At 44.5% G+C, this 11,859-nt stretch overlaps 2 protein-coding genes across 5 annotated transcripts in view; one reads left to right on the forward strand and one right to left on the reverse strand.

The window, feature by feature from the left end:
• sos2 (son of sevenless homolog 2 (Drosophila)) overlaps window positions 1-4,700 on the forward strand; it is a 49,861-nt gene extending 45,161 nt beyond the window's left edge. The window contains 6 exon segments of the mRNA XM_028437638.1: window positions 646-762; window positions 856-1,120; window positions 1,765-1,806; window positions 1,905-1,957; window positions 1,959-2,006; window positions 2,433-4,700. Coding sequence (XP_028293439.1) covers window positions 646-762; window positions 856-1,120; window positions 1,765-1,806; window positions 1,905-1,957; window positions 1,959-2,006; window positions 2,433-2,936 — 1,029 coding nt within the window. The 3' untranslated portion in view covers window positions 2,937-4,700.
• Window positions 4,701-7,514: 2,814 nt separating this feature from the next.
• The window catches only part of LOC114455908 (uncharacterized), an 18,215-nt gene continuing 13,870 nt past the window's right edge, over window positions 7,515-11,859 (reverse strand). For 3 of the 4 annotated variants that reach the window (XM_028437212.1, XM_028437214.1, XM_028437211.1), the window contains 3 exons: window positions 9,183-9,759; window positions 8,979-9,082; window positions 7,515-7,652 (listed from right to left, as the gene is read on the reverse strand). In XM_028437212.1, the coding sequence (XP_028293013.1) occupies window positions 7,595-7,652; window positions 8,979-9,082; window positions 9,183-9,759 (739 nt within the window). In that variant the 3' untranslated portion in view covers window positions 7,515-7,594. The remainder of the gene's footprint in view (window positions 7,653-8,978; window positions 9,083-9,182; window positions 9,760-11,859) is intronic. The other variant, XM_028437213.1, reaches the window with a different exon arrangement.

Genomic DNA, 11,859 nt, shown 5'->3' on the forward strand with positions numbered 1-11,859 from the left:
ATGTACTTAGAAGATCTATGTCTAACAAAACACATTATTATGCACCATATTTGTTTTATTAATCTACCTATAAAAACAAGGAAGGTCTGTGTGTGTGTGCGCGCGCGTGCGTGTGTGTGGATCAAATATCTCCCCGACGTGGTGCGAGTTCGACCTGAAACTTTGTCAACGGGTTCAAAATACCCCAAGTGTGTGTATCTGTTATTTTGGAGTAATTTGGTCATTTCAAAATGTTTATTTTAATTTTATTTCACTTCTGGACGGCCCTGAAATGAAACCTATTCAGCTTTTGACCTCAGGGTGTGAGGGGGCGCTAGCGCACCATCTATATCTATTACACAGCTGCTAAATGATCTCAAATTCAGGCTGAAGGTTTCACTCCAATAGAAAACAATGAGATGTTTACACGCAGTGGGGCCGTGTGACATCATCAATTACATGATTTCAAGATGGAGGAACACATGCTCTAAAACTGTAAAGTACTCCCATTTTTAAAAGGAAATTAAATTAATATGGTGCAAAATAATGTGTTTTGTAAGGCATAGATTTTCTAATAAGGACTTTTAAAAGGTTTTAGGACACATTTGTATAAACAGTGGAGGATCCCTTTAAAGATCTAAGCTTGTGTTTTTCTCCATTCCTCAGCGCTTCTTCGAAAACCTCAACCCGATGAACAACAGGAGCGAGAAGGAGTTTGCAGACTACTTGTTTAACATATCGCTGGAAATTGAGCCACGTAACTGCAGGCAGGCTCCTCGTTTTGTAAGTGTTTGGACTTTAAAACATGCTTATCATGTTTAAATTAAACATTCAGCTTTTCTCTGAGTTTCCATGTTTCCACATGTGTCCCTACAGCCCAGGAAGACCATGTACACCCTGAAGTCCCCTGGCATACGGCCTGTGCGGACGTCTACCTCTGGCACCCTTAAGTGCCACCCGGTCGCTCTGGAGAGGGAGCCCCCCCACAAAATCACCTTTCGCAGTATTGCCGAGACGGAGCCAGAGATGTCAGCATCCGCCTCTGTGCCCACGTCCCCCAACACGCCCACCCCCCCTCAGTCGGCCTCCTCCGACCTCAGCTCAGTCTTCATGGACCACGACCTCAGCAGCTCCTACGGTGGTGAGTGATGGTGGTCCTTCACAGTACACATGAAGTAAACTGACAATGTGACAGATCAACACGCAACATTTACTCATAAAAACAAACAAGACCACTGCAAAAGTACAGAAAGATACACAAAACAGCATTAAAGTATACAAAAAACACAACAAAATTACATAAATGACTCAAAAACCAATACATTATTACAAAAATAACAGAAAAACAAACATGAGAGGAAAATGGACACATTCACAACAAAAACTCACAAAATGAGAGAAAAATAAACAAAAACAATACAAAAATACACAGAATTACAAAAAAAATATACAAAAATGGCTCCAAAAACGCACACGACGACAACAAAGGATTACAAGAAAAAAACACAAAACGACGACAAAATACACAAAATGTCTCCAAAAATAACAGGAAAGCACACAAAACTAAAACACAAAACATCAGGGCACAATGTACAAAGTGAAAACAAAATTACACATAATGACTCAAAAACAGACAAATTACAAAAAAATAGAAGTTATAAAAATTAATATCAAGAACACAAAAGATCAACAGTAAAAATATAACAAAAAGACCACAAAAGCCTTTGTTCTGGGGCCTGTAATGTGCACACCACAGTTTTTAATCTTTTGTGTTTGCTTTTACAGGCAGTAACAGCATTTTTGCTCCAGTTCTTCTGCCTCCCTCCAGTAAGTGCACACACTGTTACTGCTGGTTTCTCACTGTTTTAACTACAAAAAGTAAAAGTTTCACTATTGATCCTTTTTGTGTGTGCGTGTTCACGCAGAGTTTCAGTCGGCGTCCTGTGGCAGCCTCCATCAGCTCGTGGAGGAGCTGAAGCCCCCCCCCTCTGCCTCCTCGGAGGAAAGACACCATGACAGAAGCAAAAGTACGAGTGGCATTAACCCTCCTATTATCCTCACATTTTACTAAACACCTCTACCAAATATCCTCGGGGTCATTCTGACAGGTCTCAATGTTTCTTATCAAAAGTTGCTCCAATGTGCATGAAACTTTATATTTTGATAAATCCAAGTCATGTCGTCAGACAGGTACCACCATTACATATATCCAAGCATTTCTCAGTGGATAAATCTGTCCAATGAGCACACAGCGCTCGTGCGTAAAATGGCCGGTCCCTCCTTTGTTTCTTTACCTCAAATGAAAAGACTTCCCTCAGTTTAAAATACTTGTAGCTGAATTTTGAGGCTTGTAACCAATGTTCAAAGGACTCTTGTTTGTTTTTAATTCACTGTGATGTTGATCAAAGCTCACTGAATACAACCCAAACGTTCTCTCCCTGTTCCTCTTCCAGCTGAGCTCCATGTGCGACAGCCCTCCAGCCATCCCTCCCCGGCTCCCCCCCCCTCTGCCCAGGAACCCTTCTCGACCACCGATCTACAACGGCCCACCCATGGACGGCCCCTTGCCCAGCCCGCCTCCCCCCCCACCCAGAGACCCCCTCCCAGACACGCCACCGCCGGTGCCCCAGAAGCCCCCTGAGATCTTCATCAACTACCCTGTGAACCTGCAGCCCTCCCCCGTGGGCCGCTACCACTGGGACTTCAGCAGCTCCCCCAGCTCCCCCAACTCCCCCCCCAGCACGCCGTCCCCCCGTGTTCCCAGGCGTAGCTGTCCCCTCAGCGCCAGCCAGAATAGCCTATGGCCCCTGCCCGTGGCCATCACGGCCCCGCCAGTGCCCCCGCGCCACAACTCAAGCCCCCAACTCCCCAAACTCCCCCCAAAGACCTACAAAAGGGAGCTGCAGGCGTCGCTACAAGGCCTGCCCTTAGTGGAGAACGCCGACGGCAGCCAGTGAGGCAGCAGGATGCAAACCACACCCCTCTTCCTCCTCCTCCTCTCAGTAGCTCCGCCTCCATCACAAAGCCTCTGTGCCAATGAAAAGCCACGCCGGTGTGCAGCTAACACACAGTTAGGAGCAGCTGATCCTACTCCCCCACCCCACAGGAGGGGCTGCCTGGGACCTTGTAGATTCAACAGTGACCCCCCCCACACACACACACACACACCCTCTCACTCCCCATTCACTGCTTTCTTTAGTTTTTCCTTTAACCTGAAAACCAACTGTTGCCAAAGTCTTATTTTATGCAGGGGATAAGGGATTTATTTTGTGACTTTAAAGTAGGCGACTCTGAACCACCTCCCCCCACCCCACCACCACCCCCACCAACCCCGACGACTACATCTGAACACTGTGACTGTCCCGACTGTTGCTCCTCTTCTGTGAGGACGAGCCACGACGCATTGCCTTGAAAAGCGAAAAATGGCGGTAACCTCTGACCTCCCCAGGCTCAGTGGAGCTTGGCTTAGGTCTACAGGTTCTGCTCGGACAGGACAGGGACCCTCTAGGACCAGGTTCAGGTCCTAAAAGTGATGTCTTAAAAATCCTTATGGAAGTGCACTGTGTGACAGGAGGCTCCTCCCACCCACACACACACACACTCTCTCTGTGTATTTTAACTTCCTCTCACCAAAGCTGGGTCAGCGCCCCCTGGTGGCCGCTCCAAGCCCCAAAAAAAAGGAACTTTGTGACCTTCCTGTGACCTTCCTCTTTTGGCTTCGTCTCGTGCTTTTGAAACGTTTTGGTTTCACCTCGTTCAGAGTGACTGAAAGAACTTGTGCATCCCGCTCAGATGTGCCTTTGATTTTGTGTTCTTCACACAAATAAGCAAACGCTTTCTAAAAATGCTCCGACATAAAGTTGCCTATGTAATAGAACAAAGCTATACACTATGAAATTGTACATGTTTGTGGATACTGTGTATATATAACATGTACACTAACTAAATAATTTGTATAAAGTGACACGTTTTTTTTGTTTTTTCCTTCTCGTCCGTGTCTGTTCAGTCAAGCCTTGGCCTAATCCGATGCTGCTACCGTCGCCGTCACTAACCAATTTACAGACAATCTCGTGGAGCATCAACCGAGGAAAGCCATTTTTAATGCCCCGCCCCATTTTTTTCAGTGTTTTAAAGCAATCAAAGAAAGGGCGAGCACTTACTCAGACACGTGCTTGGTTTTGTACAGCCTAGCAATGCCTTTTTGCTCCTTTTTAGAGACTTTTTAATTGAACACACACACACACACAACGATGCAGAGACGCGTTCAAAGACGTAGGACACGCGTGTGACGGCCTGGAGTTGGACTGGACTTTTTCTTTCCCACAGAAACACACTTTGTGCACTTTAGGCTGTTACTGTTGTTTGGGAACGTGACGGTCCTTATGCAACTCTTCCAACCTTCTTCAGGACCAGAGCAGAGGAAACCAGATTCAGTATCATCTTCATCATCTTCCTCTTTCTGCTGCTGCTCAGGATGAAGACGACGATGACTGATGGATCTCCCAGTGTCTCCGTGTTGGTTGGGCCTTATTTTAGTTTGGTTTGATTTTTCAGCCCCATATGCAACTCCGTAACAGGTTGGTTTTTCCTCTTGGTGACGTGATAACGGCTTGAGGACAGTGCTCTGTTTTATTTGATGGTTTGTGGCCTTTTAACTGCTTTGTATTAATGCTCTTGATGAGATTAATAAAACACCCAGTCTTATTTTGTACTGAACCGTTCACTCTTCTTGCTCTTTTTTTCTCCGTCGCTCACACGAGTCGCAGAGAAGCACTATGTTAGTGCGTGTAAAGCAGAAATAAATGTGTGTTATGAGTTTGTCACACCGCAGAAACGTGTCATTGACCTCTGAGCCAAATTTGAAAGATGAAAAAAATTGCTAAATATGTAAAATTAGGTTTCAAAATCATGGAGAAATCAGCCCTTCTCGCTGCTCTTAAATGCTGGGGGCGTGTCAGTTAGAGGCGCTGGAACCACGCCCAACGTGTCAGTGGAAAGTTCTGATCTGCCCAAGTCTGAATATTTGCATTCCTTCCCGGGTAGAGCCAGAACAAAATTGTGGTACAAAAAAACTGCTCATTAAATTGAACATGTGACACCAGTGGACACGTTTTATTCCCCTGAGTCTGAATATGTGGTTTGTTTTTGGCTAGGGGCCAAATTACGCCCACTGGAGGCTGCGGAAGTTTGGTGTGCTTCAGCAGCAGGGTCAGGTTTATGCTAATGGCAACTCCGTTACGTAACGCGGCTATGATTTCTGACCCGCCCATTAAATCCTGAACATAGACATTGGAAACACAGTTTGTGAAGCCTCGCTCCACAATGACATTATAAATGGTTGAATGGATTTGTACATGTTTTAAGTTATACATTTATGACCTATTTAATGTGTTTAGAAGAAAATGTGCTTTACACAGATTTTAAGGTTTCATTTATTCAGGCAACTTTTTGATCTCCTGACATGTTTCGACTATCAACTGTCAGCCTTCTACAGGGGCGTCTGCTGATTGCTTTGATGCCTCCTGCCAATCTTATTTTATTATTTAAAAAGAAGACAAAGGAGCAGTGCCGGCTCTACTCTGAGCTCCTCACCCTGTCTCTAAGGCCGACGCCACTGGACCTTTAACCACATGTTACAATGAGTGAGGATTGGATTTAATCTCAAATTGTGATTCTCTTTAACATTTGGGTTGTGCTAATCTGTAGCTGAGCTAACAACTTTGATCTCCTGGCATGTTTCGACTACCAACTGCCAGTCTTCCTCAGAGGTGTCTGCTGATTGCTTTGATGTGTTATGAGTTATTTCTGGGTGTGGCCGACTTGACAGTTTTGTCAGGCTGGCCACACCCCCTGTCATCCGACGGTCTCTGAAGAAGAGAGCCTCAAGTGTGGGAGAGCTCCGCCTCCTGACCTCGATGGTTTCTTTGATCCAGCGTTTGTGTTTGGTTCCTTCTCTCTTGTTACGTTGTCCCAGTCCATGACGTTATATAATGTTCTGCAATGGTCTGATGTTGCAGACTTAAGATTTTCCTATTGTTCCTTTTCTTTCCCCATCCTTATGAGTCGTCCTGTCTCCTTCTCACACTCCCTGCGATGTTCTCTGAGGAAGACTGACAGTTGGCAGTTGAAACATGTCAAGAGATTAAAGTAAATTTAAAATTACATTTCCTGAAAAAAGTTTTCTTAATAAATGAAACCTTAACATATTATCTATAAATCAAGGGAACGTGTGTGTGTGTGTGTGTGTGTGTGTGTGTGTGTGTGTGTGTGTGTGTGTGTGTGTGTGTGTGTGTGTGTGTGTGTGTGTGTGTGTGTGTGTGTGTGTGTGTGTGTGTGTGTGTGTGTGTGTGTGTGTGTGTGTGTGTGTGTGTGTGTGTGTGTGTGTGTGTGTGTGTGTGTTGCAAAATGTTTATTTTAATTTTATTTTGAACGTGGGCTAAACCAGACATGAGAGGGGGGGAGGGGCAATATTCTCTGGCTTGGTTCTGTACTGTGAACACATGCCCGCAAAGTCCGTGTAAACATGCACATTTCTCCACGAACACAGCACTATGAACTCTGATATTTTCACCACGTGTTTATAGCCTAATGCAGACGTTGGATGTACATGTCGCACGTACACAGCGTTTAGAAAGAGTTACGACAATGGAAGTTCGAAATAGACTCATAGTTCCCGGAAGTTATTGGCGGATAACGGCTGTGCTCAAAGCGAACAGCAAAACATGCACATTTCTTCGTGAACACGCCAATATAAACGCTGATATTTTCACCACGTTGTTTATAACTGAATGTGCACCTTGGATGTACATGACATGTTTGCGTGTAATCCATTTTCTCACTGGGTTTTTTTCCAGATTTTCCTCGCCGAAGGAGGGTCTAAGTACAGGAGATGACATTTATTATCCATTTGCTTAAGTCTAGCGAACATTGGTGCAAACTATCAGTTTATCATGTGCATTTCCCATAGAATTAAACCATGGAAATCCCCTTTTATAACACTACAGAGTATGTACACCTCTTTGTACATCCAACCTTCAAACACTCATGGCCATAATTGACAACTCTACCTAAGCTCCTCCCACTATATGAATACATACTTCTGACAGGCACTGTACTAGTTTTTTTTTTTTTTTTTTTTTTAAAGAAGATAACATGAACTTAATGAAACTTTTGACTCAGACATGTAGAGTTGGATCTTCTATCACCACAATGAGCTCAGCTACGGAGTGGGTGGGAGGAGGGCGTGTCGTCCTCTGGCCCTATGTCACCGTGCGGGGAGGAGGAAGTCAGTGTCCCATCTATAGACACGCCCACTCATGAATATGCATAAGTAGGCCACAAATCAGCCTGTTTGTCTAGAGTTGCTCAGAAAGTGACTTTTCAGAGGCTAAAACTCTGGAAAACAGGCAAGTTTGGGAAAATAAACCTCAAATATTATGTTTTTGTGGTTCTTAGAACAAATGGAGATGATGAAAAGTAGCATGATATGGACCTTTAAGAGTCAAACTCCAGAAAATCAAACATCTGCACCGCTCGGACACTTTTATTTAGATTTAATACGTCCTGTTTCAGCAGGGGGAGGGGGGGGCGTCCTCCATGTGTAACATGTTGAAGATCAGACGGTGCTACAGGGTCCCTCGCTGTCCTCGCTGTCCTCCCACACACGTCCACCCCTGAAGACACGGTGAGAAGAGAAGGTCAGTGGTGGCAGTGGTCCCACGTTACAAACATTCCTCAACAACAAACCCACGACGACGTGACCTGCACTAAAGATGAGCTTCATTTAGGGCTAAATGAATTCATCAAACACCGACTGATGCTCCTGCTTGTTAATGTGCTTCCAGGTCAACATGTCTGAGATCTCCTCTTTGTCATTAGAACTGCTCCTTGGTGAGTAGACAGCGCTCACTGCTACTGCTGTTACTGTAAAGCACGCATCAAATCCGCCATGGCCGTTCACACTGAGGTCAGATCTGTACCAGATTCAGGACTACATATGAAAGTGACCCGAGTCAGATTTGAAAAAATCAGAATTGTGTTGTTCAGACTGTCTTTAATAAATTGGCTACAGGTCGCATTTGCTTACAGTGTAAACGTAGCCTTTATGTCCATATTTAGACTATTAATCATTTGAGTAACAGGAGCCTGTACTTTTACGCTGGATAAGTATATCCTGAAAGATATTAACACATTAACTTAACCCAGGTGATTTCTACCAGACTACGTGGTGCCCTGGGAAATTACAGTGTCGGACCAACCGCAGAGAAACTGTATAGAGCAACTTACGTCACAATTCTTTAAAAATATGAAGAATTAAAATGCATAAATTGGACCAAAAACAACAGTGTTGCTGCAGAAAAAACAGGAAGAAAATAACACAGACAGGAAGTTGCTGACACTGTTAATGTGTGAGATGATCCATATTAATCCACGTGATGATAAACAGACAGGAGGTAGTCCTCCTCCATGTATCACACACACACTGGGATGAGAACACATTGTTTCACTGTAGTATGTTCCTGCTGACACTATAGAGTATGAATAAGTTGATCCGTTCATACATACGGAGTGTCCAACACATCCTTCATAGATCAGTCCATCAGATATTAATCTATATCTTTCCTAACTGAACACATTGTATTTATCATTAATAATATTTCTTTCCTAAACTCAGCTGTCAGATCTGGACCAACCAGGATCTAATAACAATGGGCAGCTCATTTTACAAGAGAACTGATTGGTCAGGAGGCGGGGCTTTAGTACTCTGTGCTCTGATCTTATCCACTTCTTAACCTGGTCCAGACCAGTTTAGGTGTTCAGTCTGAGTTACCATGGTGATTTAGTAAAAAGTTAACCAGCGACATAGTGCAAGACACACCAAATAAATCTGGATATTTAGTGTAATAAGAGGAAATCCTGCTTCGTTGTACAGGCCCTACATGTCAAAGGAGGAGGAGTCAGTGAGTGAGTGTCCATCACATGTCGTGCAGAGCTCTTACTCCACATTGGTCCTGTTCCTGCTGAGACTTTGATAGTTGGGCTTCACTGGAGCTTGAATGGGTTTGAAGCTTTGTCTGCTTTCCTTTTCTGGAGCTGAATCAGCCTGAGGTTAGAGGAAGCACACACACACACACACACACACACACACAAAGAAAAGCACTTGTTTTATCTGAAAGAGCTTCTATTGGTGCTGGTGCTGGTACCTGTTTGGACGGGTCGTCCCAGATGGGTCTGAAGGCACTGTTTGGATGCAGAGGAGGGGAACCTTTACGCACACTGACCACCCTCTGTCTGTGGGAGCTGATTAGACCCTCTGTGGGGCTCCTCAGTGGAGGGTGGGGGGTCACTCTGGGAACCTGCCAGCGCAGACACACACTCCTCTCCCTGTGGGTGTCATTAGGCTTCAGCAGCACTGGCACCTGGCTGTCCTCCTCTTCCTCCTCCTCCTCCTCGTCACTGCCTATGGTCTCCCTGCACAGGGTGGGGTCAGGGCTGCAGGAGGTGACTGAGGAGTAATCGAAGGCTGAGGTGTCATCGTGGTCGCCCTGGCAGCCGTGGGCGGCGTGCTGTGGGTGCTTGGAGCTCCTGAAGGTTCCCTGTCCCGAGTCGCTGTTCTCCCCCCATGCAGTAGGATCAGCAGAGAGCAGGAGGGAGGGGGGGCAGCATGCGTGTCCACAGCCACACACACACACCCGCCTGTTCACAGGGCTGCACGACCAGCACTCCACACGCATGGAGGCCACGCCCTTCACAGGGTGACCAGAGGGGGGGCCATCTCTGCTGGGAGAGGGACCCACATCAAACATGATGTCATGTATTCACCATTTAATGATTAGTAGCATCAAGTTAATGTTATTGATAAATAGTTTAAAACTCATCGGGAAAAGCATTTCATCCAGAGATGATCAAACGTGATTGTATCTGATCTGAGGGTCACATGATCAACATTTAGTTTAGTATTCAAATAATGTAAATATTAACACAGGAAACAAAAAAGGCTTTGGTTGTCTTTGTACATTTTTCTATATCTTTCTTTTTAGTGTCATTTTGTTGTTGCTTCAAGTGTTTTTCTGTCATTTGTGTGTTTTTGGTGTAAATTTTGTCCTTTAATGTATTATTCTATAATTTTGAAAGTTATTTTGTCCATCCATCTACTGTCGCTCATCAATGGTTGGGTCACAGGGGCAGCATCCTGAGCAGTAAAGCCCAGACTTCCCTCTCCCCAGCGGCCACTTGATCCAGATCGGCGTTCCCAGACCAGCTCAGAGACATCAGAGTCTATCCAGCGTGTCCTGGGTCTTCCTTGGGGTCTCCTGTCGGTGGGACGTGCCCTGAACACCTCATCTGACTCTTCTCAAAGCAGAGGAGCAGCAGCTCTACTCCAAGCTGCTCTCTGATGACTGAGCTTTTCTAATTGCAATTACATTTGCAATTATTCTTTTCCCCTGACAGTCTATTACAATTAGTCACAATTACTGAGCCTTGAATAAATACACCTTCCTCTGGTGTTAGCTTTCTGTTAGCATCTCTTATGATCACAGGTCAGTTGACTCATGTCTTAAATCAGCTGTAAAATACACTAAAAAATCAGTTAAGATTACAATTTTAATTATGTCATTATTGTAATTATGACCAATTACGAGATGACTTGAATTGACTCCAACCCTGCCAGCTACCCTACAAAGGAAACTCATTTCAGTCGCTTGTACCCGTGATCTTGTTCTTTGGGTCATGACCCAAAGCTCCTGACCATAGGTGAGGGTAGGAACCAAGATCCACCAGTAAATCCAGAGCTTCTCTGCTCAGCTCCTCCTCACCACGACAGATGTGTGCAGATGCTGCACTGATCCACCACCTGCTCCATCCTTCCTTCACGCGTGAACAAGACCCAGAGGAACTTAAACTCCTCCACTTAGGGCAGGACCTCATCCCTCCCTCTGCCACCATCCACATGAACCATGAAGCTCTGGTTCTGGTCGGATCCTGTTCCAGCAAGATTTTGAACGGCACTTTTTTTAATTATTTTTTTTTTCCCAGCACCTCATTTGCTTTTAGTTTTGATTACATTTAGTGTCTTTTATTGAGTGTAAATCATTGGAACTGTCATTGTACACACCAAGTTGAAGGTAAAAACTGAGTGAGAATAAAGTCAAGCCACGCCCACACTACGTTATTCTGCACAAAAATAGTTTTTCTGTCTGCTAAAAAAAATCAAAGCAGATGATTTTAAAGAGCTGTTTTATGCCAATAAGTGAAGCTATGTCTGAGGTTCAGATGTCCAGGGTTGTTTCTGTGCTAGCAGCGTAGCATTAGCAGTACCTGTAGTGATGATGCTAATGCAGGAGCAACAGACAGGACACGACAGTTAAAGTTCTGATATGGACATTGAGACCAGCTGCTGCTCTAGGTTTATGACAGACAAGGCTGTGAAATATGGAAACAGGATACAAAGGGATTCATGGCTGTGTTTTTTTTTTTTTTTTTGTGGCTGTTTTGGAAAAACAAAGCTAAGCACACATTTTATTTTCATTTCCTGTAAATGGTGTAGTGACGTTTGTGATTTAACGCTGTCCTTGGTGCTGAAACATGTGACATCTGTCACTCAGAGAGAGAGACGGATGCTCCGTAACGGGTGCTTCTTTAATGATGAGTCATCATTCTTTTACTAAACATTGAGGTTTATTGGTTGTTTGTGTTCACGTGATACTATTGACCTATTTAGTTTGCAAAAGCACTTTAAAAAATGTATTCTGTGATATATTTATCTCTCTGCTGTAAAAACACCTGGCGTTTGTTCATGATTTACAAATTAAGAACCATGGACTGCACTCATCTGCAAAAAAGCAGTGACCCAATCCTGGGGCCACCAAACCGGACCCC

The sequence above is a fragment of the Gouania willdenowi genome, chromosome 22, assembly GCF_900634775.1.
Source record: "Gouania willdenowi chromosome 22, fGouWil2.1, whole genome shotgun sequence".
NCBI lineage: Eukaryota > Metazoa > Chordata > Actinopteri > Blenniiformes > Gobiesocidae > Gouania > Gouania willdenowi.